The sequence below is a fragment of the Camarhynchus parvulus genome, chromosome 4 (genome assembly GCF_901933205.1).
Source record: "Camarhynchus parvulus chromosome 4, STF_HiC, whole genome shotgun sequence".
NCBI lineage: Eukaryota > Metazoa > Chordata > Aves > Passeriformes > Thraupidae > Camarhynchus > Camarhynchus parvulus.
This window is the reverse complement of record NC_044574.1, coordinates 55,880,528-55,908,245: the sequence shown is the minus strand read 5'-3', so window position 1 is coordinate 55,908,245 and position 27,718 is coordinate 55,880,528. Positions and strand designations below refer to the sequence as shown.

At 47.7% G+C, this 27,718-nt stretch overlaps 1 protein-coding gene across 1 annotated transcript; it reads left to right on the top strand.

Annotated features, from left to right (window-relative positions):
- Positions 1 to 885: 885 nt before the first annotated feature.
- SCD5 (stearoyl-CoA desaturase 5) lies at positions 886 to 27,718 on the top strand. Its single transcript, XM_030947745.1, has 5 exons — positions 886 to 1,209; positions 16,818 to 16,948; positions 21,461 to 21,666; positions 24,000 to 24,232; positions 25,997 to 27,718. The coding sequence occupies exons 1-5, from the start codon at positions 1,023 to 1,025 to the stop codon at positions 26,185 to 26,187; spliced, it is 948 nt and encodes a 315-aa protein (XP_030803605.1). The 5' UTR covers positions 886 to 1,022; the 3' UTR covers positions 26,188 to 27,718.

The window sequence follows — 27,718 nt, the reverse complement described above, 5'->3', positions numbered from 1 at the left end:
CCTGGAGGAGGTCAGGGCAGGAAAACACAGCACAAGTTCAATCACCTTCTTAGGCTGTCTTGGTGCAGCAAGTGAAGGATGTAGAAGCTGTAAATCATGGAAAATCTGGTCCCAAACAGGGCAGATCACGCTCCTGGGCTGCTCCCTCCTTCCCTCCAGTCCTCCCAGGAGCATTCAGCATCAAAAAAATAAAAAGAAAGCATCACAGGCAAGCGTTTTATCTGGAATCAGTGTCTGGTGCCTAATGCCTTAAACCGTCCCTATGCTGTCTGTGCAGGCTGTTCTTGCCCCGCGGCAGGTGAAGCACCCCGCTAGTGAGAGGGAGCTGCTTTCGCCGCCCGCTCCTCCGGGCCACCCTTGTGCCGGCGGTGAACTTGCCATTGACAGCGCCCCGGCATCCCCGGTGCCCCGGGAGCCCTTCCCTCCGCACAGCTGGCAGCACGGGCGGGACACAGGGAGGTGGCGGCCCCCGAAGCCACCGCTGAGCGCTAAAGCAATGCCGGGACGGGGTAAGCACCAAGCGAGGCCGCCCTCGTTCGGGGGTGCACTGCCGACAGCTCGCTGCCAGCCATCGGCAGTGCCAGGCAGGAAACTTTACCCACCAGCTCTCCAACACCTGCTCCCGCTAGCGGCACCTTTTACTGTGACGGCCCGACCTTGCAGAAGGAATCGCCACGGACAGCTTTGTCGCGGGGAGCGGCGGGCACGCTGCGGGCCGGGCCGCGGGGCCGCGCTGCGCGGGGCCGCGCCGGGGGGCGGCGGCGGGCGGAGCCGGAGCCGGGCCCGGAGCGGCGGCCGGGGCGGAGCGGGCGGCCCGGGGCCACCATTGGCTGTCGCTATGCGGTCCCCGCGGCCGCCCCCTCCCGTCCCCGCCGCGGTGCGGGGCGCAGCCGGCGGCGCGGCGGCTCCATGGAGGCGGCGGCGGCGGCAGCAACAGATGCGGCGGTGGCAGCGGCGCGGCCCGGCCGCTCGTAGCCGCTGCTGGGAGCGCCGCCGGCCCTGCCCAGCGCCCGGCCGGAGCGATGGCCGCGCCCCGGAGGGCGGCCGGCGGCGAGGCGAGCGAGGCGAGCGAGGCGGGCTCGGCGGGCCCGGCGGGCGGCGGGCAGGCCATCGTCTGGCGCAACGTGGTGCTGATGGGGCTGCTGCACCTGGGCGCTGTCTACGCGCTCAGCCTGGTGCCGCGGGCGCACATCCTCACCCTGCTCTGGGGTGAGTGCCGGGCTGCGCCACAGGTGGGGCGGGGGGCGGCGGGCGCCTCTCGGTTTCCCCGGGTCCGTGCCCTGTTTGTGGCTTTTGTTCCCGAGCTCCCCCCGGCCGCTCCCGGGATGCCAGCGCCGCGCCGGGCCCTCGGTTGCTGTAGAAACAGGAGGCGCTCTGCCTCCGGTTACGTTTATCAGGTTTTTTTAGTTAAAAAAGCCCAGTCAAGCGCTGGTGTTTCGGTGTAAAGGTCTGAGGGAGGACGCGCTGGCCGTCCCTTTGCTGTTTCGCCGTATTACTTTCTGAACACCCGCGGGTTTCTGCTCCGGTTTGGAGTAGAAAATCAGCTCCTCATTTGTTTCTTGAGGAAGGTGATAACAAATTTTCATTAGGGAAGATGTGAAAGTCGAGTAAGTGCTGTAAGGTGCTGGCACAGACACGATAAGCCAGGCTGTGCTTTCTGAGGGGCGATGTCTTGCAGCAGCTGTCCTGCTCGCCGTGAGAAGCCAAGGATTCGGTTTGGGGAAGGGAATATGAAATACAGCTTCTTTTCTTCCATCCTACAGTGGTGAGGTCCTATTTTCTCCACAGAAGAATGGTGCCGGGAGAAAATGCTACATAGAAGCGCTGCAGTATTGTGCGAGGCTTGTCAGGGTTTGTGAGACCAAGTAGATGGTGAATGTCAGCATCACTGTTCAGCAGGCAGAACTGTGTATTGATTGATTCATATGAATCTCGGTGGCCAAGAGGGTAAAAACTTGAGTGCTGCTTATAGCTGATGCAATTTCTTGGATAAATACCCTGCTTTGAGGTAAGTGGAGGATAAAACAGCCTGGGATTCTTTTATACAGAGGAAAGAAGGGTCTGTGCTGCAGGAAGTCACAGACATGGAATTTGGGTTGTTAGGCTGCCATCATTACTGTCGAGGTGACTCTTCAGAAGCTCCAGCTAAATGCTTTAGAAGTCAGGCTTATTCCTTCTGTTTGGAGAAGTCCTAAGTCTCTTTTTCACAGGTTCAGCTTTTGATATTCAGTCTGTCTTAAACCCCCAGAAATTGCTACCATTGCTGCTTGCATTTGGGAAATGAATCTTTCCCTCAGTTACCATCCTCAGTTTCTGGGTCTCTGGAGGGTACCTGCATTTGACTGGCAGCCTGGTTTGCACAATCCCCCCCGGCTTGCTCATGACCAGAAGAGGTTTTTGGGGTGGTTGTGTTTTGCATAGTTTCCTTCTGCAAGCACTACTCGTCTCGCCTCCCTGTTCCTGGTTGTGTTCAGGCTGATTTCATAGTTTATCTTGGCCACAGCTGGGCGATCAGGAAGACCAGGAGAGCCTGCGGGAGCTGTGTGGCTGGAATGCACAGCCTGTGGTCTGCTTTCAACCCTTTTAGGTCGTGTTGTGTGCAGGCAGGTGGGCTTGCTTTTTCTGTTTCGCCTTTCCAAGAAGACAATTTGAAATGATCTCTGATTTCACTGTGCCTAATTACAAAAATCCCTCTGAGGCTGGAGGCAAAGGATGGAATTACCAGTTCAGCCCTCCATCCTCCGAGGTATTTTTTCCTGCTGGAGATTAAACAGACACTACATAATAAACAGTTCTCAGCGACTTTGCAGCTTAATGCCTTTCCTTCTGAAAGTGAGAGCCTCTCATTTCTTGACATAATTATTTTTAACAGCCACCCTAGAGCAGACCACAGGGTTTTTACAGGAGTTTGGTGGGTGGTTTTTACAGGGGCTCCACTGCAGGGAGTGAGAGCGCTGGCTCCAGCTACGTGCCACTCTCACATCTGGCTGCTGCCACCTCAGAGGTGCTGAGCAGTGTGAAAATACACACTCTCCTGCAGAATATGTCAGACAAATTAGCTTGCTGTCATAGTGGTGACCTGTTTCTGAGATCCCTCTGAGCCACTCAGGGTAGATCAAAAAGCGTGGCTGTTGCTGAAGTTGACAAACCCACCTCGCTCCGGTGTGGAAGGAGCCAACCAGTGAAGTTGTGTTGGGAGGAATAGGTGTCAATCAGAGGTGTCCCTCACCCTCCCCAGTTCTCCACATCTCCCTCCCTGTGCAGATCAGCTGTGAGACTGCCTTTCTGTGGGCGCTGGCTGCCGGCCAGCCTTCGGAGCAGGGCTGGCACGCTGGCAAACTTGGGTGGCGGTATGGGAGTAGTGTCAGGTAGTGCAGGGATGTGTGTACGCTGAAGGGTGCAGATGGAGGAGCTGCAGCCTTCCATGCATCCCTCTGTGGTTTTCTTTCTCTTCCCAAGCTTTCCTGGCGCTCAGAAAGCTTCCCAGTGATCCTGTGCAAGGCCTTGCATTGCTGTGCTCCGTGTTCCCCACCACTGCTCCCCCATGGACAAGCTGCAGGAACAAGTGTGCTGGGAGTGGGATGCCAGTGCTGGCTGTGACCTCCGTGGTGTCTGGCAGGAAGCCACAGCTTCCCATGACTCACCACTGCCTGCTTGGCTTCTTACCTTCTCCTCCCCCAAGATATCCACCTCCCATTGTGTTCTCCCCTGAGGGAGGCCAGGTACAAACCCTCCCTCTTGCTTTCCTCCTTCCCTTCCCTTCCCACCCCCGGAGGGAGGCAGCTGCTGCAGCACCGATGGCAGAGTGGAGCTGAAATGCCACTGTGCCACCTAGAAAACAGCTGCTCAGGCCAAGCTGCCTGCTCGGCAGGGCTCATTTCCATTGGTAATTTATTGACATTTGTCCAGCTGTACATAATAGACAATGGGAGAGCGCTGCCAAGGAAGGCTCAGCTGGTTGTTTACCCAGGATTATCTGTGCTCCTCTGTTCCCGCTGCCTCCCGCACCAGCACCCCGAGGCCCCTGCTGCAGCTTCCCACACCCCACGTGGAGCTGGGGCTGCACCAGGGATCCCAAACAGCACTCTGGGTGCTGCAGAACCGGGGATGTGGATTGCTGCAGAACTGGGAATTGGGTTATCTTTCAAGGGATGTACAGATAAGCTGGATAAAACACAGGCTTTCAGGGCCATCCCAGTGTCTCTGTGGAATTTGATTTCAGTCCAAGCTGAACAAAAACAATGAAATTACTCATGTCAGAATTTTCCATGAGCTGGGAGCTGCCTTGACCCGAGAGGCAGCAGATGGTGTGCACAAGGCATCAAGCAGCCCCGGGCTGTGCCCGTGGGACAGCCATGGAACCTGCTGAGTGGACGTGGAATGTCCCCTGCTGCGCAGCCCAGGCTCACTGGGAGCTCCCTTGCCTTGCTCTTTGCCAGCCTGACCTGTGGTTTGGTGTGGGGGTGAGTGGAGAAGACCCTGCTGCCTTCCTCCTGGTGCTCAGCACCACGGGGGTTTGAAGGGGAGGCATCACCATCCTCCCAGGAGGAACTGAGCAGGGAGGGAGCAGCTCACTGCTGGTGGGGCTGGCTGGGCCAAGCATGCGGATTTTCCAGGAGGGAACTTGTGCAAAGGGGTGCTTGTGGCCTGCTGGGGCTGTGGCTCACTGATGTCCTCTTTTGGGCTGGACATGCTGCGCCACCTTCCAGAGGTCACCTATGAGAGTAACATGCCATTAAATGATGCTTCTTATCCAGGAACCTCCTTGCTTCAGCCAGCTCCACCCTGTGGCAGTCCCAGTGAGTTTTATCTGTTTGATGTAGGAAAGCAAACTAAAAAACTCTGAAATCCTTGTACAGAGGGAAGTACCAGCATGTTTCACTGCAGGGCCCAATGCTAACAGCTGCTCACAGTTTCTTTTGGTGGGCTCATGGTAATTTTTTAAAGACTCCATCTGGGGATTAACGTGATTGTCTCAGATTTTGTTTGGAAAAATGTGCTTTTTGTCTTTGCAGAGGGCTCAGGAGGAAGCACTTGAAGTAGCCAAATTAATTTGAGGAAATGGAGCCACTGCAAAAGAGATTAAGCTGTTTACCTGCTTTAAAACCTTTCATTTCAGGCTACTGAAACACCTTGAAAAACCTGCACAAGCATGGCCACCCAGAAATCCCAGATCACCTGGATGTGTTTGGCAGAGCTGTGTGAGGGAGGAGTGGATGTCACACCCTGCTGTGCCTTGCCAGAGCCTGGGATTGGCAGGGAGGACGGCCTTGCCCTAGTGGTGCTCATGTGGGAAGGGAGGCTTGTTGCTGTTGTTTTAGCAGCAGTTAGGAGATGTTTTAGTGCTCCTGAGAGCTCCAGATTGTTCATGTTCAGCCATGATGAGCACTTTGCCATGCTTTTCCTCAGCTTTCCCCCGTGCACAAATGCTGGGAGAGCAGACAGAGCAGTGGTGCTGCCCAGCTGCACCCCTGCTGAAATGAAAGCTGCTGCCAGGCAAGAGTCTGGATCCCGCCTGGGATGCCTGGATCCCACCTGGGATGCCTTGATTCCACCTGGGATGCCTGGATCCCTTCAACAAAAGAGATTAAAGCAATTGTGGTCTCAGCACTCGGGGTTATCTCCTCTTTCTCAGGCTGCTGGTGGGCAGCACGCCTGTGTAATGAGGCACAGGTTGCTGTTGTGCACTGCAGATGCAAGTTTTATTGGTCCTGCATGATTCCAGAGTCTTGGATATTCTTGAGTGCCACCTGCTGGCTTTCTGGTTATTAACTGGCTTTAGTGCCAGACCATTCCTATGCACGGCCAGAGAGCTGTAAATAAATCCTAGCCTCAGGGAAGTTCCCCTTGGTACCTCTGTGGATGGATGAAGGAGAGTGCAAATATTGTCTCTGTTTCACACCCAGGGAAACGGAGACATTTGATGGAAACTTCTCTGTCACTCCTGCTGCCACTCTGGAGAGTGCTGGTGCTCCCCAGTGGTTGTGCTCAGGTGATTTCTGTAGGTGAGGTTTTGGGTCAGAAATAGGGAACAATGCATTTATCTTGGATACTTGGTGGGAAGGGTTTAATGAACAGAAGGACCTTTTTTCACCTTAATCTCCACAGTGATCTCCTGTTTGCTGGCTCCCAGAACAGTCCCAGCCACGAGCAGAGAGCAGTTCTGGGAGGTTTCTGTGGAATGCAGGAGGCTGGCCTTGTTATCCATCAGCCCCCAGCTCCATCATGCTTTCAGCAGTTCAAGACAGCAGCTTCTCCACTAGATGATGAGTGGAGAAGAGGTGGAGCATCCAAATGTTAATTGCATCTCTGAGGTGCACATCTGCCCAGGGGAGTAGCCCTGCTTGTCTCCAGAGAGGTTTTGGACTGGCTTTTCCTCCCCTGGCCCATTTGAAAGCGTAGTTATACAGCTGTCACTCTGAATAGCCTAATTCTTGGCTTCTTCCTTTCCTCCTGGCATCAAGAGCTGAACTCCCATCGTCTCTGGTAAGAACAAAATATTTTCTCAAACAGTGTTTCTCTCCTTAAAAATGGCATGAGCCCCGGATCTGGGGGTGGCTGTAATGCTTTTGGGAATGGTCTGAGCTCCATGTCCATGGTAAAACTGGGAACATGTTCTCACATAGTGCACAGATAGAACAGCATCACAGAATCACTTGGGTTGGAAAAGACCTCTGAGATCATCAAAAACAATCATTAACCTACACTGCCAAGTCCACAACTAAACCATGTCCCTAAGTACCACAACTGTGCATCTTTTGAATCCACCCAGGGGTGGAGATTCCACCACTTCCCTGGGCAGCCTGTTCATGGAACACGTATGGATGGATACAGTCACAGAGTGTTCCTGGGTCTGTTCCAGCATCCTGCTCTGAGGTGATCTCCTGCTAAGGACACTCCTGCCTGTTGGATGTTTTCCCTTCCCCAGTGTTCACTCCTCTCTTGTTTAACTGTTGCTGGAGATTGGTCCTTAAGGCCTTGTCTGTCACAGTGTTCAGCTGTAAGTATGTGGTTTTGTTCCTTATCCTGATTTCATCCCCAGTGCATTGCTGGTGCTCCTGTGTTGTTTCCCTCTGTCCTGTGTGCTGCACATCACGTGGTCACTGTGAGCACAGGAATGGGGAGAAAATTCCATGTGTGTGCTGAGCCCTGGATGTGTGTGATGGTCCATTGTGGTGGTGTTCACAGGGGTCCTAGGACAAGACAAGAGATGAGGATCTGACTCCATGTTTCAGAAGGCTTATTTATTATTTTATGATATATATTATATTAAAACTATATTAAAAGAATAGAAGAAAGAAAGGATTTCATCAGAAGGCTTGCAAACAAAGGAAGAAGAATGGAATGATAACAAAATCTTGTCACTGACCAAGACAGTCCGGACAGCTGGACTGTGATTGGCCATTAATTAGAAATAATCACATGAGACCAATCACAGATCCACCTGTTGCATTCCACAGCAGCAGATAATTATTGTTTACATTTTGTTCCTGAGGCCTCTCAGCTTCTCAGGAGAAAAAATCCTAGCAAAAGGATTTTTCATAAAATGTGTCTGTGACAGTCCTTTGGTCCCGTTGCTCTCAGGAGTGGGTTCAGGGCACTCCTGAGCAGTTCCTACAGTGGGAATGGATGAATGAGCAGTAAAACTGTGTGTGCTTGATATGGGGATGTTCACCCAGCACAAAGCACTGCTGGGCTGCTCTGACCAGCCAAGCCACAAGAACCTCAAGCACTCTTTCCCTTTGATCTGTGTCATGAGGACAGAGATGACAGCTGGATCCAGCAAAGGTAGAAATCCCTGTCTGAATTTGGTAGGATTGTTGGCATTTGGGCTTCCCCCTGATATTGTGGGCTTGGGAGAGGCATCCCTGTGAAGCAGCCCCTTGAAGGGAAAATTTGTGGCACCCCCAGAGCTGGCTGTGGCAAACACAAAGGCCCAGCCAAAGGCCACAAAAGCATAAAGTGCCTTCTTTAGCCATGGTCCTCCTATCCCTGAGCTGGTGCAGGCTGCTGTAGGGAGTCATCAGGGATTTCTGGCTCTAGCTTTTTATCTTTGCTTCCATGTGCAGGTGGGGAAGGCAGAATAGAGGCTCTGAGGAGTTTCAGTGGATGAGTCAGGATGGACTTCTCTGCAGAAGTCTCAGGGGGCTTACTGCACTGAATTTAGTGTGGTTCCTCATCTCTGCCACTCCACCTACCCTCCCTGCAGTCACAGCTGCACTAGTAACTAACACTGATGTTGTAATTGAACCCAAGCAATTTCTTGTAATCAGATTTTATTTTTACCGTGTAGGCTAACAATAAAATGTGCTGCCCCAGTGGAGAGTGAAACATTAACAATTACTGTGCTAAGTAAAGCAAAGCTGGTGTGAAACAGAGGGGAAGGCTGTTTGTGATGCTGGCATGGGGAATGGTGTGCCTGCCATCCCTCTTGTGCAGGGGCCTCAGCAGCAGGGGTGGGGATTTCTGGAAGATCTTTCTCAAGACATTTTTGGACAGTGGTGTCTCAGATGATGTTCTGAGTGCTAGAGCTCACTGGAGGAGCAGAGCTGGGCTGGGGCAGGGCTGATTGTGCTGGAGGGACACAGTGAGCAGTCACTGGTGCAGTGTGGGGAGCAATCACCTGGTGAGTGCTCCTGGGGAGCATCATCCTGCCCACACACAAGGTCTCCTCCTCTGCCTGGCACCATCCTCCAACCTGACAGCTCTGGCTACCTGACCTGTTGGGTGCAGGGGGTTTGTGCATTCTAATTTTGATGAGATTTAGCACTTGCAGCCCAGCTCTGAGGCAAGAACTGCCAAGAGAGAAAGTTGGAAGTGGCCATTTTTTTGCAACAGGTTTTGCTCTGAGCTCTGTTTGGTTTTGGAAGGAGGAGGAAGAGATACAGCAGCTGATGGCATACAAGTGGAGCAGACAGAACAGCTAGGCACGGTGCAGTGATACAGAAGGAAACATCTGGACTGTGAAGTCCTGGAAAGTCAAACCCATCAGATCTCTGCTGTGGTGGTCACAGGGAGGGCACTGGGTCAGAGCAGGGCATTCCCCTGTCATGTACCTGGTTCTGCACAGGGTCAGCTTTGGCTTTGTCCCTTTTTGGACAGGGATGTTAAGCAATAACTAAACAATAACTAAACCTTCTTCCTCAGGGCAGAGCTGCCTGCTGAACGCAAGGCTCTGGGTGCTGTGCTAATGGCTTAACCGTGCTATTTTTTTACTCTGTCCCTGAAAAAAAGAGGTAAAATTGGCATTTATTGTGTCTTGGCGGAATTTATAGAGCACTTAAAACCCACCAGAGCCCAAGTCAGTGTGCGGATTGAGGACAGCAGTGAGGTCACTAGGAGAGGAGTGAAATCTGCCCGTGGTCTTGTGATGACGCAGGACCCAGCTGAGCTGAGACAGGCTACACATAAGCATCAAAAATTTCAGAGAAGCCAAAGCATCTTCCAGCCTTCTCTTTTGATCTAAAAATATATGCAAGCTGTTCGACATCTTAAGGCAATCTTCAGCTGCTGGTGAGTTCAGGGAATCTGTATTTCCTTCCTAGGGGAGTTCTGGCATTGGCTGGAATAATTGCTGTCAGCCACGATTTCCATTGCTCTATTGGCTTTATTTGTGTCACATTGGCTGCAGCTGTCAATATGAACATTTCTGCTATTCCAACTGGAATAAAGTCTTTTGTGTACTCAGCCAAAAGTGCTGGCTCTGGGGAATGTTCCTGAAAATGCATACGCAGACATGTGCATCCAGGCAGAGGCAGCCTGGATTTCATGAGCTGGTGGTGACAGGGCCAAGGGGATGTGATAGATGGCTTCTCATGGAGCTCCACCACGGTACAGAGGGGCAGCAGCAGGGCATCATCAGAAATCATCTCCTGTGCAGCTCTGAAACTCCGCTTCCCCTTTGCCTTTGATGTGCTTCCTCTTATCTCTGTCTCTCTTGGCTCAATTTAGAGTAGCTCAGAGGATGTGTAGATCTAATTTTAGATGAAACTTTCTGGCCTGGGATTTTGCATGTTTGCTCTCCACAGGGAAGCGCAGCTCCCTGTGAGAGCTGGCATGACCTGTATGATTGGTGGCCCAGGGAATTGGTGCTGCTGCATGCCAGTGCTTTTTAATTCTCATTTGCTCACTTGAATCCAGCCCAAGGAGCTTTGGATGCCAGCCTTGGATAGTGAGCAGAGGGTTGGCTAGCAGAGCAGTGTTTCCATTCCAGAGACCCCAGGGCCAGAGCACTAATTCAGCATCACTTCTTGGCAGCAGTTTAGGGACTATGGTGAAAATTTCTTCCTCCTTAATAAATGTAGTTCCAGGTCAGGAAATAAGGCTTTTTTTTAGTAGGATGCTGCAAGTTAAATGATATATTACTTCTGCCTGGTGTGTCTTTGCTGTGGAGGAAGAGATCTCCAAGGTTTCCCTGGAGTTTAGCAGTACAGATCTGTACTGGGGTCTTGACATCTTACCTGCATCTAAGAATGCTTCATGGTGACCCTGGCCCTCCCACTGGTGTAGGGTGTGACATCAACCAGCACTTTTAACTGACCTGCTTGGAAAGACTGCTGCCCTGATTTGGGGTAGGAGAACTTTCCCTTCTGAGGGCAGACATGGCATTTTAAGAAAGTGTATCCCCAAACTCGACATTATCTAATTGGCAGCTGCATTTCTGGTCTGAGCCCTGATGTTGAATCAGAAGAGAATCTTCTGCCTCTGTCTATGTGTGTAGTGAAGTGGAGGATCTCTTAGGAGTTCAGAAGAGATCAGGCATGGTGCAGCTGCTGAAATGGGTGGCAGTGCTGCCCTGAATTTCAGAGGGAATGAAGTTAGGCATCACCTGGCACTACTGGAAGTACTTTCTCTGGTTTGGGGGTATTAGTCCTAAATCTGCCACTGAATAACAGCAAAACTCAAGTGAGGAGGAGAAGGCAGATACAGGATATGCAGATGTAATTTAATTTTTAGAAAGGAAAAAATTACCACTGGAAGTTACAGTAGTGTTCCATATTTATGGCAGTCAGTCAGCTTTGCATGTTTGTGCTTGAGCAACTTGCTGTTTGAATGTCTCATGCAGTTCTTGCAGCATAATGGAAGATTTTGAGTTTGACTCATTTGGTTAGTAAAATTCCCTAACAAGCAATTTTTATCTGATTGAGTAAGCACAGGATGTTAGTGTGGAAGCAGACAAAAGTTTCATGTCCATTCCTGTAATTTTTAATCCTCAAATAGTTTTTTTTTAATCGAAGTGAGGTAAGTTGTGTTATCCTTTTACATACAGGGGAGAAAAATGGCCTGTGCTAAGATGAAAATTTCTCAGCAGCTTGCTTGAGACTTTGCTGGCTACTGTGGAGAGAGAATTTCCACCAAATGGTGTCATGTCACAAGATGTCTTCATCATGAGCAGCATTTTAAGGTCAGCTGTCTCCAGCTGCCCTCTTGTTGAAGAGGTAACAGATGTCTACAGGTGAAGCATAGCCCTTGCATTTGTTAATTTTAATTCCCCAAGCAAAAGATGTGCTTCCTTTGCCATTAGTGTGATTAGAATTCACATCTGAGGAAATTACTCCCTCCTGTATCCAGGGGATCTTGCCTGCTGATCCTTGAACTGCTGGAGGCACAGAGTGTGTTTGTAAAATGTATAAGCCTTTTCTGAATGTGACTTCAGGCTGGGCCTGGGAATGTGTCAGACCTTCTAGGCTGAACAGTGTTGGGAGTGTCCTGACCCAGCAGTGGGACCTCCATCAGAGCATAGTGCTGTGTGCTTCTGAAACATCCCCAGAAAGATGGCAGTAGAAGAACTAAGGCTTTTCCAAAATAGCAGCTGTGCAGGCACTGCTGAAGGAGCAGCTCCCTGAGCACGTACAAAATAATGCTGTGGGTCGCTTGTGAGCAGGCCTTTGCATCAGGGGGTTGGCAGCAGCCAGCACAGGAGTAAATGGGGCTGATGTCCTCAGAACAAGACATCAAACCAAGGCCCTGACCCTTGGTGGCTATCCTGACCCAAGGTCTGTCACCCTCCTGGTCAGAGCAAGTGTGATAACAATTCTGGGACAGCCTCCAGTAATTACTTGCCTTGGTAATTACTTTTCATGTACTCTCTGTGCAAAATGTCACCTCTTGAAGTCCACAACACTTGAAGTGTGCAGGCAGTGCTAGTGCAACAATAGGTAGCCTTTGCTGTCTTTTTTTTTTTTCTTTTTAATTAGTGTTTTAATTCTTCTTTAATTCAGTCTCCACTGCATAGCAACTCCCCTTACCCCTATCAGAAGAACATATGTGGCCAGGTGAGCCACTGCTCTGATCTCACAAGGCCTGCCATCTCTCTTGTTTAAAGGAGTGAGGACTTTCCCCCACGTTTTCCCCATTGTTGGTACTGGAGAGACTGGGACTTTCTTCCCAGTTTGCTGGCATTGATGTAATACACCCCAGTCCTGGCTGATGTAAGATGTGTCATCACTTGACTTAAAACCAAATCTGCTCCAGGACCAGAAAAAAGTTTCTTACATGCTGTGACATGCAAACAGGCTCAAAGCTTCACAGAGGCTGCCTGGTCCCAAAGTGTGTTCAGAAAAAATAGGGCTGTGATGGGCTCTGTGTGTGGAACACCTCACAGAGAGCAAAGTGTGAGGATGGTGGCTTTCCAGGCACGTGCCAGGCTCAGAGTAGTCACCTTGCTGTGGTTGTTCAAGTCCCTGTGAAGGGACTGGGAGCCACATGGAGAGAGATGGTTGCAGTGAGTCTGGCAAGAGCTGATTCCCTCCCCTGCTCCAGCCCTGCTGTCCCTCCTGTCCCTGCCATCCACGCACAGGAATCAGAGCCACTGGTGTGAGCTGGTGCCAGGCTCTATGTGCTGCCACCCCATGGGAACAGCTCTGTGACATTATTCTGTATTTTAAAGATGGTTTGTGTGTTGACAGTAGTGCTATTGTGAACGTGCAGTTGATTTTGTTTCACCGCTCCTGTTTTCCCGTCTGATGTATGGTCCCTCTGAGATAATTGTGATTTGCTCCATCTGACTGGGTTGTGTTTGACATTGGTAATGTGGGGATAGTTGCTATCCCACAGTGTCTCCTTGTCATCTGTGCTGAACAAGGATGGCCAGTCATCTCCTTGCTTTCAGGAGCAAGAATTGTCTGTTCAGATATGCAGAGTGAACCCAGTGTTTGCTGAGCATCTTCTTTTGGTTGATTTAGTTTTTTTAAAATAATGAGATAAAAGTCAAAATCAATCTGTAATGTGCTGGATTCACAAACAATATATACATATCTTTCTTATGTGGTCCCAGGTTTCAGAAACAGAAGAAGTTCTAATTTTGATATTTAGCATAAAACAGAGTTGAAATTTTTTTGGGGTGAGATCTGCTCCAATTTAAGCAAGCACTAAGATCAGAGGATGATTTCCTGATGCCTGTAAAGTAGATACAGGCTGTGGCAACATCTCCCCATATCTTCATAGGAAGCCATTTCCCTGGATACTGAGATTTTCAGAAGAGTTTGGCACTGGGCTTAGTAAAACTTTTCCAGAAATCCAGCTATGGGCATAATGAGTTATTCTGAAAAAGGTGGCTCAAATGTTTGATGTTGTTGATTTGCCATCCATTTTTAAATTATTTAGCTGGTGTAGTTTTCATTGCTTCTGTCTGACAGTGAGATGATACCTCTGTGCCTGCTGTTCAAAATCACACTGATGTCGTGCTGCCTTATCATATGGCCCACTGGGAATATTTTATGAACTGTTGGTGATCTTCCTTTCCGGCTCCTGCTTCCCCAAGCTTCTCATCCTCCTCACAGATCCCTGTCTCCAATTACTGCTCCCCAAACTACATTACTTGCTTTGTCTTTGCTTTGAGCCCTTCTTTCCCTCTTTTTCCATGGATCCTTCCATGTTTTTTTAGCTCTCTCACCGCTGCTCCAAATATAGCATCATCCTCTGTTGTAATTAGTATGCTGTTTGCCTTTGTTTCAGGTCATTAATAAGAATGTTGAATACAAATCTTCTGCCTATTGATTCTGGCATGTTCCCATAAATAGCAGCTGTGCACAGGCAGTGTGTTGGAAGCCTAGCAACCCTCCAGCTCTCTGTGTCGTGTCTCTCTTGCATCCTCTCCCTGTCCCCGTGCTCTGGGTCTCTCTTTTGTCCTTTTGCATACTTTTACCTGCTGGTTTCTCTTCCCTCTCTTCCTCCTTGTTCCCTCTTTTAAGTAGTTTTCCCTCTGCGCCAGTTCTGAATTGTTTTGCTTATGCTCTGCTCTGTCAACTGAGCTGATTGGAAATGTTCCTGTCTATTCCTTAGCAGAGGACACATCTGGCTATTTTACCAATTTCCGCTTTGTACATCAGGTATCCCACTAAATTAAAAAGAAATATGACATTAATTGTTTGAATTTCAGGTTGTTAATTGGTACTTTTCTTGTGGCTTTATTTTTTCCCTTTTTTCTGGAGTAAATATTATTTACTCTTTATTATTTGGGAAACCCATTTAGCTACATTTCTGAGAGGGTGTTTTCAGTAGAAGGAGGAATTGCTGTTAACTGGCTGCTTTGCTCCACATTGCAATCCTTCTGTGTTTCACTGGCATGTTCACACCCTACACACACTCCTGTCCCCAAAAATGGGACAGGAAGCAAGCAGAATCTTCTCATACAGATACAGATGTAGCTGTGCATTATTAATATATAATCAAATGGTTGGTAGTCTGATTTTTGGTTTGAGATCCTAATTTATTCTGCAAAGGAGAGTTTGAGACCTGTTCCTTACATGGCAAATATTTGTCATCTTGGCTATTTATACATTGGGTCAAATATTATTTTTGGGTATCTTAATTGCTGTAGGAATCACAAAACTTGCTATCACCAAGCAGTGCATTTGTCTGACAGGATTTTTTTCTGCTCTGACACTGAACCTCCTGAATTGTGTTTGTTTGTTTCTGGGGATGTTTCAACCCTCGGGATTTATATTGGGAAGATTTCTGCTCTTGTGATTCCTCCTCTGCAAAGCCAAAAAATAGGCATGGTGCGTGGGTATGAGCCCCAGCTGTTCCCTTGATCACTTGAGCACTGCAGGAGTGGGCTGAAAAGGGCCCCTGGGGGCTGGAAGGGGCCAGAGAGGCTTGTCCCTGATTGTGTTCAGTGCAGATATTGCATGCGGTCTGTTACCTACCACACAGCCTCCTTCTTACACAGGACGGAGAAGGGAGGTAAAATCAACCCTAAAGTCACATGTCTCACTTTACCCATTTATCTTTCAATCTTGTTTTAAGCAATCATTCATGATTAAGATGGATAGGTGCCCTTGAGAAGCACTTGGTCAATTAAATGATTTGTTGCTTTGAAGCAGGAGAAAAACCCCCTTGTGCTTTAAAGGAAGCAAAGGAACTGCTGAAGATGGGAGATTTCAGCCCATGACTAGCAGGAGGTTAAAGTCATAAAGCCCACAGAAAATATGTTCTTGTAGTGATTCAGGACTCTAACCTTAATATTTTTATGTTAGCTGGATAATGTCAGTATTCTGTGTGTCACAGATCTGTTCCCACAATTACAATCATTTGAGTGATTTGGAAGGCTTTATTTAGTGATGTTTCTGCGCAGCTCAACATCACACACAGTAAATGGTAGGATAGGTTTTCCCTAATTTCATACAAGTCCCAAGTCCTTGCTCTAGCAAGGCATGTGCAAGAACTGCAACTCTGCAGTAGAGACTGGAGTGTGAGGAGTTGTGATGCCAGCATTTTTACTGATCTGAGAGTAATCTGTAGATTCAGCAGTGTCTATAGATAACGTGCAGAGAGAATGCATTATTTTAGTAGCTCTCTTCAGGTAAGTAGAAATTTTAATTTCATTATAGACTTCAATGGACTCAGCATAACTGCACAAATGAGCCTTTTCTAGGAGTACCATGAGCACTCAGCCTGCTGAAAATCAGAATTGTCTCTTCAGTAATGGGACCAAAGCAGGTTTTAGAGAGACATCATCTTTACTGGGACCATTCTGACTCTAGCTGTCTGCTGCATCTTGTGAGAAAGGCTTTGGTTTGGTGTACAGGAGATGACAGGGATTTTGGCCATACACATAATGGCAAGCAGTTTGGGTAAATCTGTTTTTGATGGATCCAGCAGCAGAGTGGAAAAAGTCCATTTGCTTCTTCAGTCTGCAGGGGTGACAATCAGCATGAAATATGGTTGCTGTTATTTTCCCAAATATCTTTCCATTCTATTTTCTCTCAGATGCTGCAATTTCAAGCACTGTGAGCTGGGAGTTGATAGAAGGACACAGTAGACACACACCTACATACACATTTGTTTTCTTTTTGCAAAGACAAATCTTTTACATTACATACCAGGAAAAGCAGACTGTGAATTCCTGTCAAGCCACTGCCTGTCTAACAGGGTTCCCTGGTGGGCAGTGTGTGGTGCAGACACAAGCACAGAACCCATTTTTGGGGTCTCATTTTCCCTATTTGTTCTGTTTGAAATAGGCTGTTTTAACCAAAACATGTCTGTGTGTGTAGGGTGGCAGGGATCCCTGGCTAAACAACACATTGCCGCAGATGGTATAAATCGATTTGAAATTGTCCTGTAATATTCTTTAATGTTTGAATCTGCCCTTGTTTTGATTTTACACTGACAAAATGAGCCTGTCCTCTTCAGGCAAAGAGTCTGTGAGGCAGAGGTGGGCTGAGAGCCTCACCTCCTGCCTGCCCAGCCTCCTCTCCTGAGCCACCCTGCAGGCGCTGGCAGGCAGGGCAAGAAGCATCTTCACAGCACAGAGAGCACGAGTGATGTCAGCTGGCCCCGTGGCAGACGCTGTGTTTTGGTTTTGTGTCTTTCAGCATATTTCTGTTTCCTGATGACGGCTCTGGGCGTGACAGCCGGTGCACATCGCCTCTGGAGCCACCGCTCCTACAAAGCCAAGCTGCCTTTGAGGATCTTCCTGGCTGCAGCTAACTCCATGGCTTTCCAGGTGAGCTCGTGTTGCTTGTGCAGATTCTCAGCCTCCAGGCAGCTCTCTCTGCTGTGCAGGGATCCCCTCAGCTTAGAGACAGAAAGAAAGAAAAAGAAAACCTGGCAGAAAGACATTTATTTGCTGTAACACATTCTGCTGGCTCAGGGGATGCAGAGCCCCTCTCACCACCCACGTAACAATGTGCACTAGGTAGGCCAGGAGCAATAATTGCATAAGGAGTGAGCTGAAGGTGACCAAATCAGAGGCTTAGCACCCCAGCAGCTGAGCTGTGGCACAGGTCAGGCCCCACACTTCACAGGACAACGTGGAGACTTTTATAAGGGCCAGCTTGATGCAAATGTGTCTGTGTAACCAAGAGTCTGTTCATCCAGGCAGTTGGAGACTGTGCCCAGAAAGGAGAGCAGGCACCCTTCCACAATCTTAATTTATCTCTGTTTTATGCAGTGTTTTTCACCAGCCAAATATGTTTGTGAAGAAGTGTGTTACTAGCTCTGTACTTGCTGGTAGGCAGTCCTAGATCACAGAAACACTTGTGTAGCACCCAGCTGGTTGTAGGAGTTAGCCCTGAACCAGGATCTTCTCAGTGTGAATTTGGTTCCTCCTCTGGCTGGCAAGGATAGAGATAGGAACCTGCACTAAAATTAAACTTACCTGTACTAAAATTAAACTTATTGAGCTTAGCTGCCATAACCCCTTGTAGCACAGAGTGCCATGTATCTCTTGTGCCCTGAGTTTTCAATCTGCTTGGTTGACTTTTTGTTCATTTGTCTTGACAGAGAATGAAAAGAGTCCCTTTATCTACCTCTGTACTTCTCATTTATCATCTTTGATTTTTTTTTTAAGGTGGAAAGAATTAATTAGTTAGCCCCTCTACACATTACAAAGGGCACAATGCTTTTGCCTGAAAATGGAAATGTGTCCATTTTGACTGTAGCCTTTCTTTACTCTGAACCATTTTCCATCTGCTGCTTGGTTCCTTGGAGAGCTTTACAAGCCCTTTGCTCAATGTGTTAAACAACTGTTTGGAGTTTTGAGAAGCCCCTGGTCCTGTCTCCCTGTTACACAGCTGATCTTATCTTTCACAAGCCATTTAAATGAATGTGCAGAGCTGTTTGCAGTGAGCCTGCACACAGGGATTTCATTACATTCTGCTCCCCTGTTGCTATGGATTTTGCTCTCAGCTGCATTGTGCTCATCACTGCTTTTGTCTGAGGACACTGGGATTCTGAGGCAGGGAAGTACTTCAAAGTAGCTTCAAGCCACCTTTGTGCCCTTCATATCAGAAATAAGATGAAAGTCCAAATTACCCACTCTAAATCTGAAGCCTGCTCCTAATTACCGTGACATCCATTGCCTGTAAAGGCTGTTTCCACGACCACAAACAGTGAGTGATGAGTTTTCAGGTCCATCTCCTTCAGGTTGGCTGTGGGAGGAAGAGGTAGCATACAGCATCCCTGGATGCTAAATGAGGAGGAAACATTCAGAATTCTTGAAGGGCAGGGGAAGGAAACTGCTGTAGAGTTTTAGCTTGATTCTGCCTGGGCTGTGGCATGCTGTACCTCCTCTGGAATACCATCAGATGCAGCCAGTTCTGCCATATGGGTTTTTTTAATGATTGGAGCATGCTGAGCTGTGTTTCTTCTCTCCATCTAGAGTGAAACTCTCATAATTTTGAATGACTATTCTTCTTGCTGTCACTTGTCTGTTTCAGACATAGGTAATACCTGGCCTGTTGATCTCCCAGCATTTAAGTTCCAGCATCTCAGCTGGGCCGTGCTGGTGTCATCTCTGTGGCACAATCTGTGTTTGTGCTGGACACAGCAGGAGGGGTGGTGTGGAAGTCTGTGTCAGCACATGGAGACTGTCACACAGCCCAGGCCACTGGCACATGTCAATCTGCAGGTTTGTTAAGGGACCTGCTAATGAAACCTCATGGCTGCATCACTGTCACAGCATGATGCTGTTGCTCTCTGCTTCAGAAGGGAATTCACCCCTGTGTTTACCTGAAACTTGATCAAAAGTGATGTGTTCTTGAAAAATGGTTGCTAATAATATGCTCAGAGCATATTTACACATGCTGTGCTCCAGTTCATGGTGTATTTATTGTCAACAGTGCTGGCCTCAGGCCTTTATTTCCTCTTAGCTTTTGTGGTTTTAATTAGATGCAATTCAGTTGTTTCACAGCTTCCTAATCCTTTCATCTGGGGAATCATGTTTTGTTTTTTTTTACCAGCTCCGCAGGCATTTGCTGTGGCATGAAAAGCCAAGTTAATTTCTCACAGTATCATTGCTTTTCCTGGTTATCTGCTGTCCCACAAACGACTTTATCAAGTGCTCTTGTGACAAACTGATCAATAGTCTCACTTGAAACATTATTTCTGGTTAAGAAAGAAGACCTTTTCTCAGTGGGCTTCTTGCATAACCCTGTTTTATTTTTAAGTTACTGAATGTTGACATTTTCCAGTCATATGGATATTTCCATTGAAGCCACTGAAGCAGTGTAGAGGTTTTCATTCCTTTTGATTTCTCTGTAGGAAGGTAGAGGTCTCCCCTTGTTCTCACTGAGGACTTGGGTGACTTCCTTTGCTTTTTTGCAGTTTACTTTGTTTTCTCATGCAGTGAGATGGTTAAAGTGCAGCACACTGGAGCACTGGCAAGGGGCTGATCTTTGCTGCCTCCTCTCAGTGGCTTAGATGTGTCAGTGCTGCAGAAAAATGTCCCCCTCATCCCCAGCCCACTCCCAGCATCACTGTGTTCACTACATGGCAACAGCAAAGGGCTGAGCATAACTGAAGGCAGTAGAGCTGAGATCTTTCCAGGGCTCTTGCTCCTCACTTGTCCCTGGTGTGCTCTTGCGGGCAGAGAGCATTTTTGGAAAGCTGAAATTGGGTGTTGGAGCCATTTGAGGTGGATTCTTTAGCTGCTCTTTGCAATTGTTCCCAGAGGCCCCTCAGTGCTTTCTCTCAAACGTTGATAGCTGAAAGAAAGAGCAATGATTATTTCTGCAATGCTTTCAGCCCAGGGCTCTTGCCCCACAAAATACATGTACACACAGTTTCATTATCCTGTGCTTGCTGTGTCCTGGGGTGTATTCAGTGCCCACATGGGTGGTGTCCTGTTCCTGCTTCAGAGACACTGCAAATGGTTTGTTCAGATCTACTGGAGCAAACCTGCTGTGGTTGGTAGTTGTGGGTGCTGTTCCTAAAAGTAACCCAAGCCTCTTCTTCCTTGGGTATTTCTGCTTCTGACTCTGCAGAGATGGAACTAGCAACCTCTGCTAAGAACTCTCTGACTAAAGTTCACCTCCTCCTGAGGATCGGGCATTAACTGACATTTCCACATTTTGGTGTTGGTGTTGAGCCGATAAATTCATAGATGAGTGTGTGGCCTGAGGTTTGCAAGTGCTGAATGTGCTTACAATGCCCTGCACTAATAGCTCAGCACCACTGCAAAAGCCACCAGTTTGGTCCAGTGCATCCAGCCAGGGCATCCTGCAGAGCAAACTGAAATCCCTTTGGCTGAATGAACTCAGAAACTCTCTCTTTATGGATCCAAGTGTGAAACTGTGTTCCATCCCTTCCTCCCTGCAGTCCCCATGATTCCATTTACAGCCATAAGGCATTTCAGTGTCGTGTTGCTCACCACAGTGACTGTAGTGATCCACAAGCTCTGTCCCATTTTCAGTGCTGTGTTTGTGCCTGGAGGGCACCAGCTGCAACCAGCTGAGAAAGAGGATGCCAGAACTGAGAGCCCCTGTACAGTAGTCCACTGAAAATAAATACACAAGGTTGCCCATAGCACAGTCTTAAAATAACAGTGTAAACATGTAAACATGTATCCAGTCCCTGCAGCCCATCGTCAGACACCCAGGGCACACTGATGATGGTAACTCCCATCAGTTTTAGTCACTGTGGTTTTCCATGTTGACTAACATGGTTTTAAAACATGATTTTACCATGGATGATGGTAACTCCCATGGTTTTAGTCAACAGCCTTTTTCGAGGATTATCAGAGAGGGGCTTGCTGCTGTTACCATGTGTGGGAGTGTGGCATTTTTGGGGTCCTCCACATGGAGGAGGAACAAATGAATCTGACTCCATGTTCTTAGAAGGTGAATTTATTATTTTATAATACTAGAATATATGAAAGAATGCTATACTATGCTATACTAAAGAATAGAGAAAGGATACTTACAGAAGGCTAAAAGATACTAATGAAAAACTCATTACTTTCTCCAGAGTCCTGACACAGCTGGACTGTGATTGGTCATTAAGTTAAAACAATTCACATATTGGATAAACAATCCCCAACCACATTCCAAAGCAGCAAAACACAGGAGAAGCAAATTAGATAATTATTGTTTTCCTTTTTCTCTGAGGCTTCTCAGCTTCCCAGGAGAGAAATCCTGGCCAAGGGTTTTTTCCAGAAAATATGACGGTGACCTGGGAGGACTGGAGATCCTGGCAGTGCCTCTCCCTCTCCTCTGACCCCAGGGTGTTTTTTGTGCAGAACGACATCTACGAGTGGAGCCGGGACCACCGCGTGCACCACAAGTACTCGGAGACGGACGCGGATCCGCACAACGCCCGCCGCGGCTTCTTCTTCTCCCACATCGGCTGGCTCTTCGTGCGCAAGCACCGCGACGTCATCGAGAAGGGCAGGAAACTGGATTTCACCGACCTGCTCGATGACCCTGTCGTCAGGTTCCAAAGAAAGTAAGTGCCCAGCACTGTGAGGTGGGCGTGGAGAGATCCTCCCGCCTGGCAGTCTGGTTGTGGCTTATGCCTTGTTTTCATCTTTCCCTTTTCTTCCCCAAGATATCCTTGCCACCGATGCCTTTGCTCTGGCCCCCGCTATTCCCATGTGGCTGACAATTGCTGACTGTCCTTTGTGGCACAAACAGTGAGTCCTGTCCGGGTGCCTCTGCTTTCCCAAAAAGCCAGGGCTGGTTATGAAAACAGCTGTGGCAGAAGTTGCTCGGATCTTGGCCTTCTTCTTTGATCACAGGAGTAAACTCTGCAATCGCTAATTGCCTTAGCACAGAAGTGCACATTTCACTCTGCAAAGTCGTTTCTGGCACCCCTGGGCCTGTGCAGGCCAAGTGCCACCTCTCCCAAGACTACCATTCTGTACAGGATTAATTATCTCCCTTGGGAATTAGCACAGTCCTGGCTCAGTTTGCTACACACTCTGTGAGAGCTGGGAATTGAGCAACGTCCTTTATGCTCTATGTGAGTGCCTGTGTTTTAGGCACAAGAAGACTTTCTGCTTGCAAGCATTTCATCCAGGCACTTTGGAAAACTGCTTAAGGCCATTTCTCTGTATTTTCTGAGTGAAGGGAGCAGTCAGTTAAGTCTAAAAATTAGAGCTTTTTCTGCTAGCACACAGATTTCTCTAAGGCAGAAAAATTATCCTTGTAATGGAAATCTTCCAGTAGTGAGGAATACTTCCCTCCACGTATGGTTGCTTTCACTGGTTCCTCAATTGGCAGTGCCTTTTTGCAACAGCTCCCTTGCAGTTGCTGCAGCTCCTTTTGGCTATTTCCTTTTCCATGACAACAGCATTCCACGAGAAGCAGGCTTTACTGCTTTGGTCATGCTGCAAAGGTAGTCTAGTGAAAAAGTGTGTTTTCTGCAGGAAAGTTGTCTTAGCAAATGCCTTTGCTCTGGATTTGGATTTAGGACTTAGTCCCTTACCCAGAATTTGGGTTTTTCCTTTCTACAAGATTGCAGTGTTGGGGTTTTTTTTGACAGCATGGAAAAACTAGCAGGCACTAAGAATCATAATACATCACTAAGAATCATAATAAATCCTTCTTGTCAGGTTTTGTTTTAAGGCCAAATTGTTACTTCGCTGAATTTAGTGGTGCTGCTGAGTTGTGGACGAGGCACCACTCAGTTTAAAACCACATCACTTCAGCTGAAATCATAGTAGTGCTCCAGGCATGACTGACAGCAAAACCTACCCTCTGTGAATCAGGGAGCAATAATCCTGCAAGTCATGTGAGAGAGGAGCTCACAGGTGAAGTGTCTCCATGTCAAAGTTTTTGTGAAAGCAGGCATTGATTTCCCTGCACTCCAGGTAAGGAAGTTTCTCACTCCAAGGTGGATGTTTCAGTCAGAGGAAGGCAATGTACTCTGATGCTTGTTCAGATGGGAGATTTTATGTGTTCATCAAAGGCCTCGGTCTGGGCTTCTTCCATCTGGCAGGATAGTTTTAATTGGTGCCTGATAAGATGTTCTCATATTTTATTCTATTTCCCCAGAGTGGTAGAGGCTTTGAACTTTGAAGGAGTTTTCTGGAGTGGAAAGTACTTTTCTCCTCCAGCTATACTTAAATCCTGGCCTTGAACTGATGAGAATCTGATAAGGTCAGACTTCTGACCTTATCAGAAGTCAGTCATATGAGTGGGAAATTACTTGTTATCTTTGGTGGAGCAAAAAAAGGGAACTTGTTTGCTTGGAGGGCCTTAGCTCAGGTGAGAATTGAGTTCTATGAGAGAGCTGAGGAACGCCCTCTTTACCTTGGCTGGTGATGCTGTAGAGCTGCAGATCTCCTTCTGGAGCCGAGGATGTGAGGCACAACCTCCAAACAACAACAAAATACATCAAGCAAAGAACTTGCAAGGCAAGAGGTTGATTTATTTCATGCACAAAATGATCAAAACTAGCTCATGCGTTACAGATGAGAAATGTGTTCATGAAAACTTATTTCCTTTCAAAAATACTGCTAATATTAGCATTTTTCCACCCTCTGTGGATCTTAATTGGAAGCTGTTTGTTTTTGTCAAATAAAAATGACAGTTCATCCTGTCTGAAAGACTTTCAGGGAATGCAGAGTTTTAATAACTGTTTAATGAATCTGTTTTTCCTCATCCTTTGTAGAAAACTCAACAAAAGCAGGGATCTGTTTTAAACCTTTAACACCTTTAGGGTGTTTTATAGGGGGATGAACAAAGCGGGTCTTACAGATGAACAAGAGGGTTTTGTAGGGGGATGAGCAAGATGGGTGTTACTTGGCATTCCTTTTCCCCTTGTAACTCCTGCAGGTATTACAAGAGCTCAGTAGTGCTGATGTGCTTTGTGATCCCCACCGTCGTGCCGTGGTACCTGTGGGGCGAGAGCCTGTGGAACGCCTACTTCCTGGCCTCCATCCTGCGGTACACCATCTCCCTGAACGTCACCTGGCTGGTCAACAGCGCCGCCCACATGTACGGCAACCGCCCCTACGACAAGAACATCAACCCCAGGCAGAACACCCTGGTCACCCTGGGAGCCATTGGTGAGTGCTGCAGCCCTGGGCACAGCTCTGCCACCTCAGGCTGGTGTCCTGTTGGAATCCAGGACATCCCTCTGGCTGCCCTGGATGGCTCGAGCCCCTGCCAGGGGGCTCAGAGACCCTGGCACAGAGCCCAAGACCCCTATGCCATTGATTTTGACCCATGGAAAAAATTACCAACCTTATATGAGGATCTGCAAGCCACAAAAGTTTAAGTAGAATGATAGTTTGTCGCAAAGTGAAAAGTAGAATTTTGGGGTTTTTAGAATGGGGGCTCAGGGTCCCAAGATGGAGCAATCTGGGCATGCCTTGTCCTTCTTTCTCCTTCCTAGCCTCCATCTTCTGGGTGATGGTGGCACTTTTGGATTGGTTTAGGGTGGAGACAGACTGTCTAACATAGGTGATAGGTATTGGAAAATAATTGTAAATAAAGTACATGTAGTTTTTAGTTTAAAAAGACAACACCACCCTGAAGGCAGGCAGTGTGCCACTGACTGACTTGCTGAACGGACCTCAGCAGGCCAGGGAAAGAATTTTATAGATAACAGAAAATAAACAACCTTGAAAACCAGAACAGAAGAATCCTGACTCCTTCTTTGGCTGCCAGGCTGGGAAAAAAGACTCTCTAACACATCTCAGAGTCATCTTGACCACAGAGACCCCCGAGAGTGTTCCATCCTCTTTCACCCTGCTGGGGACTCTGGGTGCCTGCAGCTGAACACCTCTTGGAGCCAGGGTTTGGAGGAGGCTGTGGAAGCCCAGGGCACCAGGAATATTTCCCTGTCTGCTCTGAGGTGCCCTGACCCAAAGGGGAACACTGACTTTGACCCTCATTCATGGAGAAAGTTTCCTAAACTCCAGAACAGACTATAATCCCCTAGGGTGTGAAGTAGATTGTAGAGAGTAGTGTAGGTGTATCACTTGGGTGGGAAATTTAGGTTTTGGGATTTTTAGTATGTAGTGGATGGAAGCAAGATGGAGGGCACAGGGTGTCATCCTGGGCTTCTTCCTCATGCTTCTTCTTCCTCCTTCTTCATGGGTTTGGGTGGCATTTTGTTATTGGGTGGAGAAGTCCACGTTGTGGGTTTTGGGGATCAGTTATTGGGTTAAAAAGGGAAATAATCTAGGTGTCAGTTCTTAATTGGATAGTTTAGCTTTAAAAAACCTTGTAACAAGAGATTGTTGGCCATTTTTGCGATGCTTCTCCAGTGCACTGAGCCTTGTGTGGACAGCATGCAAAACTCTAGGTAAGATAACAAAAAAACAGAACCTGAAGACCAAAAAGATCAAGTGCATCTCTCTTTCCTGACACAAGACCAGTCCAGGAAGGTCTCCCCTGACAGGGGAGCCCCCTGGGAGGGCCCAGCCAGAGTCCCAGAAGTTGGGGAATCGGCAACAGATACCCCGACAGGAGGCCGGAGCTTGTGCATCCTAGAGGAATGTGCCTGTGTTCTGCACTGAAATAACACCATGTAGTCTCTGGGAAGGGAGGTGTTAGCACCCAGCAGCAAGCTCTGCTCAGCAGAAAGTGCAGCAGAAGTGAGGGACCCCACTTCTGACTCAGTTGTGTGTCTCCTGTCTTGAAACACTTCTGGTTTTCTTCCTGAGCATAAGGTGTGGGACATGCCCCTTCCTGCTGGGGAGGAGCATAACCTCCACCAGATGCAAGACTTGAGCAGTGGGTGTTGGAGTGTCCTGCCTGAGTGTGTTCCTGTGTTGACAAAAGTGCCAGCCACGTGATCTTTAAACTCCCTCTGTGTTTTTCAGGTGAGGGTTTCCACAACTACCACCACACCTTCCCATTTGACTACTCGGCCAGCGAGCTGGGCCTGAAGTTCAACCCCACCACCTGGTTCATTGACTTCATGTTTTGGCTGGGGTTGGTCACTGACCGCAAGCAGGCTCCCAAGGAGATGATCCAGGCTCGCAAGGAAAGGACTGGAGATGGCAGTGCCTGAGAGTGACGCTTGGCTGTGCCAGCGCTGCTGTCCGTCCGCGTGGCTGCCGGGTGTGCACGCGACCCCGTGCCTGCGGTGGATTTACCTCCGGGTAGAATTCTTCTTTTGTTTCAGATTGGTTGGGCTGAATTAGTTCCCCAGGAAGTGATTCAGCCACGGCCTTTTTTTTTCCTTTTTCCTTATTAGCTGTCTTATGTCTGAACTTAAGACTATTAAGTGTAAAAATGTTATATATTATTTAATATTGCAGTTAAGCGGGAGAGAGATTTGATTTTAGTCACTGTAGTTCATGTCTGAGATATGTTGTAATTTGCTTGTTCATGGTAAATGTTGGCAGGTTGAAGGAGCTAACTGTCCTTTCCAAGTGCAGTTAGGGGAGATTTTTGTTCCTACTGCTAATCCAGTAAGGTTCTGAGGCGCATCTTTTGGGGGGATGGGGCAAGGCCCAGTGTGCTGTGTCAGCTGCATACTCATGGAAAGGACAGTAACACCACTGATGAAAAACAGTGTGTGCAAGGGGGAAAATCACCCTCAGTTTAGTTAGATGTTAGTTTGGAAACCTGCTTTCTTCTTTTTGTTAGCCCTGTTAGCCAGCCCAGTGCACTGCTGTCTTTGCTAAGTATGAAAACCATTTATTGCTGAGCAGGCTTTTGTGTTGAAGATTAGTCTCTATACAGGCCAAAATACCAACTGATGCTATACGAGATGGTTCCTTTGTTGTCACATATACATTGTAATTGTAAATGTATAGAGCTCAACCATGTCTTAAGCCAAATAAAGCTTTGGTTTCAATGTTTGGAGACCTGAGTCATATTCTAATCAGTCATGGCCATCGATGCATGCATATTTTAGCTCCTTTTGCACAAGAGGTCTCTTAATTTCTTTTTCTGCCTTTGACTAGTGGGTCTTAGAAAACTGACCTTTATCTAAGTCAGAGCCTGTACTAATATTCCAGCTGCATGCAACATCCATTGGTTTCTGAGCAAAATATAAAGACAGTTATGTAGCTTCTGAATTTTAACAGTTGCCTTGCTTAACTAAAAAAAAAAAAAAAAAAAAAAAAAAAAAAGGAAAAAAATTATAAAAAAAAAAAGGCATGTGGATTTAATGGGACATGTAGCCCTTTGTGTTAGATGTTAGCCAGTGCAGGAGGGAGGCTTTATACTGTCAGCACTGGAGCACTTTTGAAGATAGAGGGCATGATTTTCATTTATAAAGAATGTCACTGCCTTGCCCCTAGGGGAGGGAGTGCCTGCTTCCCAGAGAGACAGCCCCACACCCTGGGCAAGGCAGGGATCTCAAGATAACTGAGACTCAGGCCCAGATATTTTCAGGAAAGATGCAAAAGTGGGGAAAAAAAATAAAATGGTTTCTTTTTTGTTCTGTTTCTTGTTTTTCAAATGATGCCATATAATATAAAAGAGTTGTCTTTATTCTGTCTTTCATCCAGCAGGTGTTTTAAAAGTGTTATTTTGCCATTAATGATGTGTAAACTCTTGAGTGATTTACAATAAACAGTTATGAGTTAGCC

Coding starts and splice junctions, on each gene's coding strand:
- SCD5 (XM_030947745.1), top strand. CDS start 1,023: ATGGCCGCGCCCCGGAGGGCGGCCGGCGGCGAGGCGAGCGAGGCGAGC. Junction 16,949..21,460: donor CTAACTCCATGGCTTTCCAG/GTGAGCTCGTGT, acceptor TTTTTTGTGCAG/AACGACATCTACGAGTGGAG. Junction 24,233..25,996: donor GGTCACCCTGGGAGCCATTG/GTGAGTGCTGCA, acceptor TGTGTTTTTCAG/GTGAGGGTTTCCACAACTAC.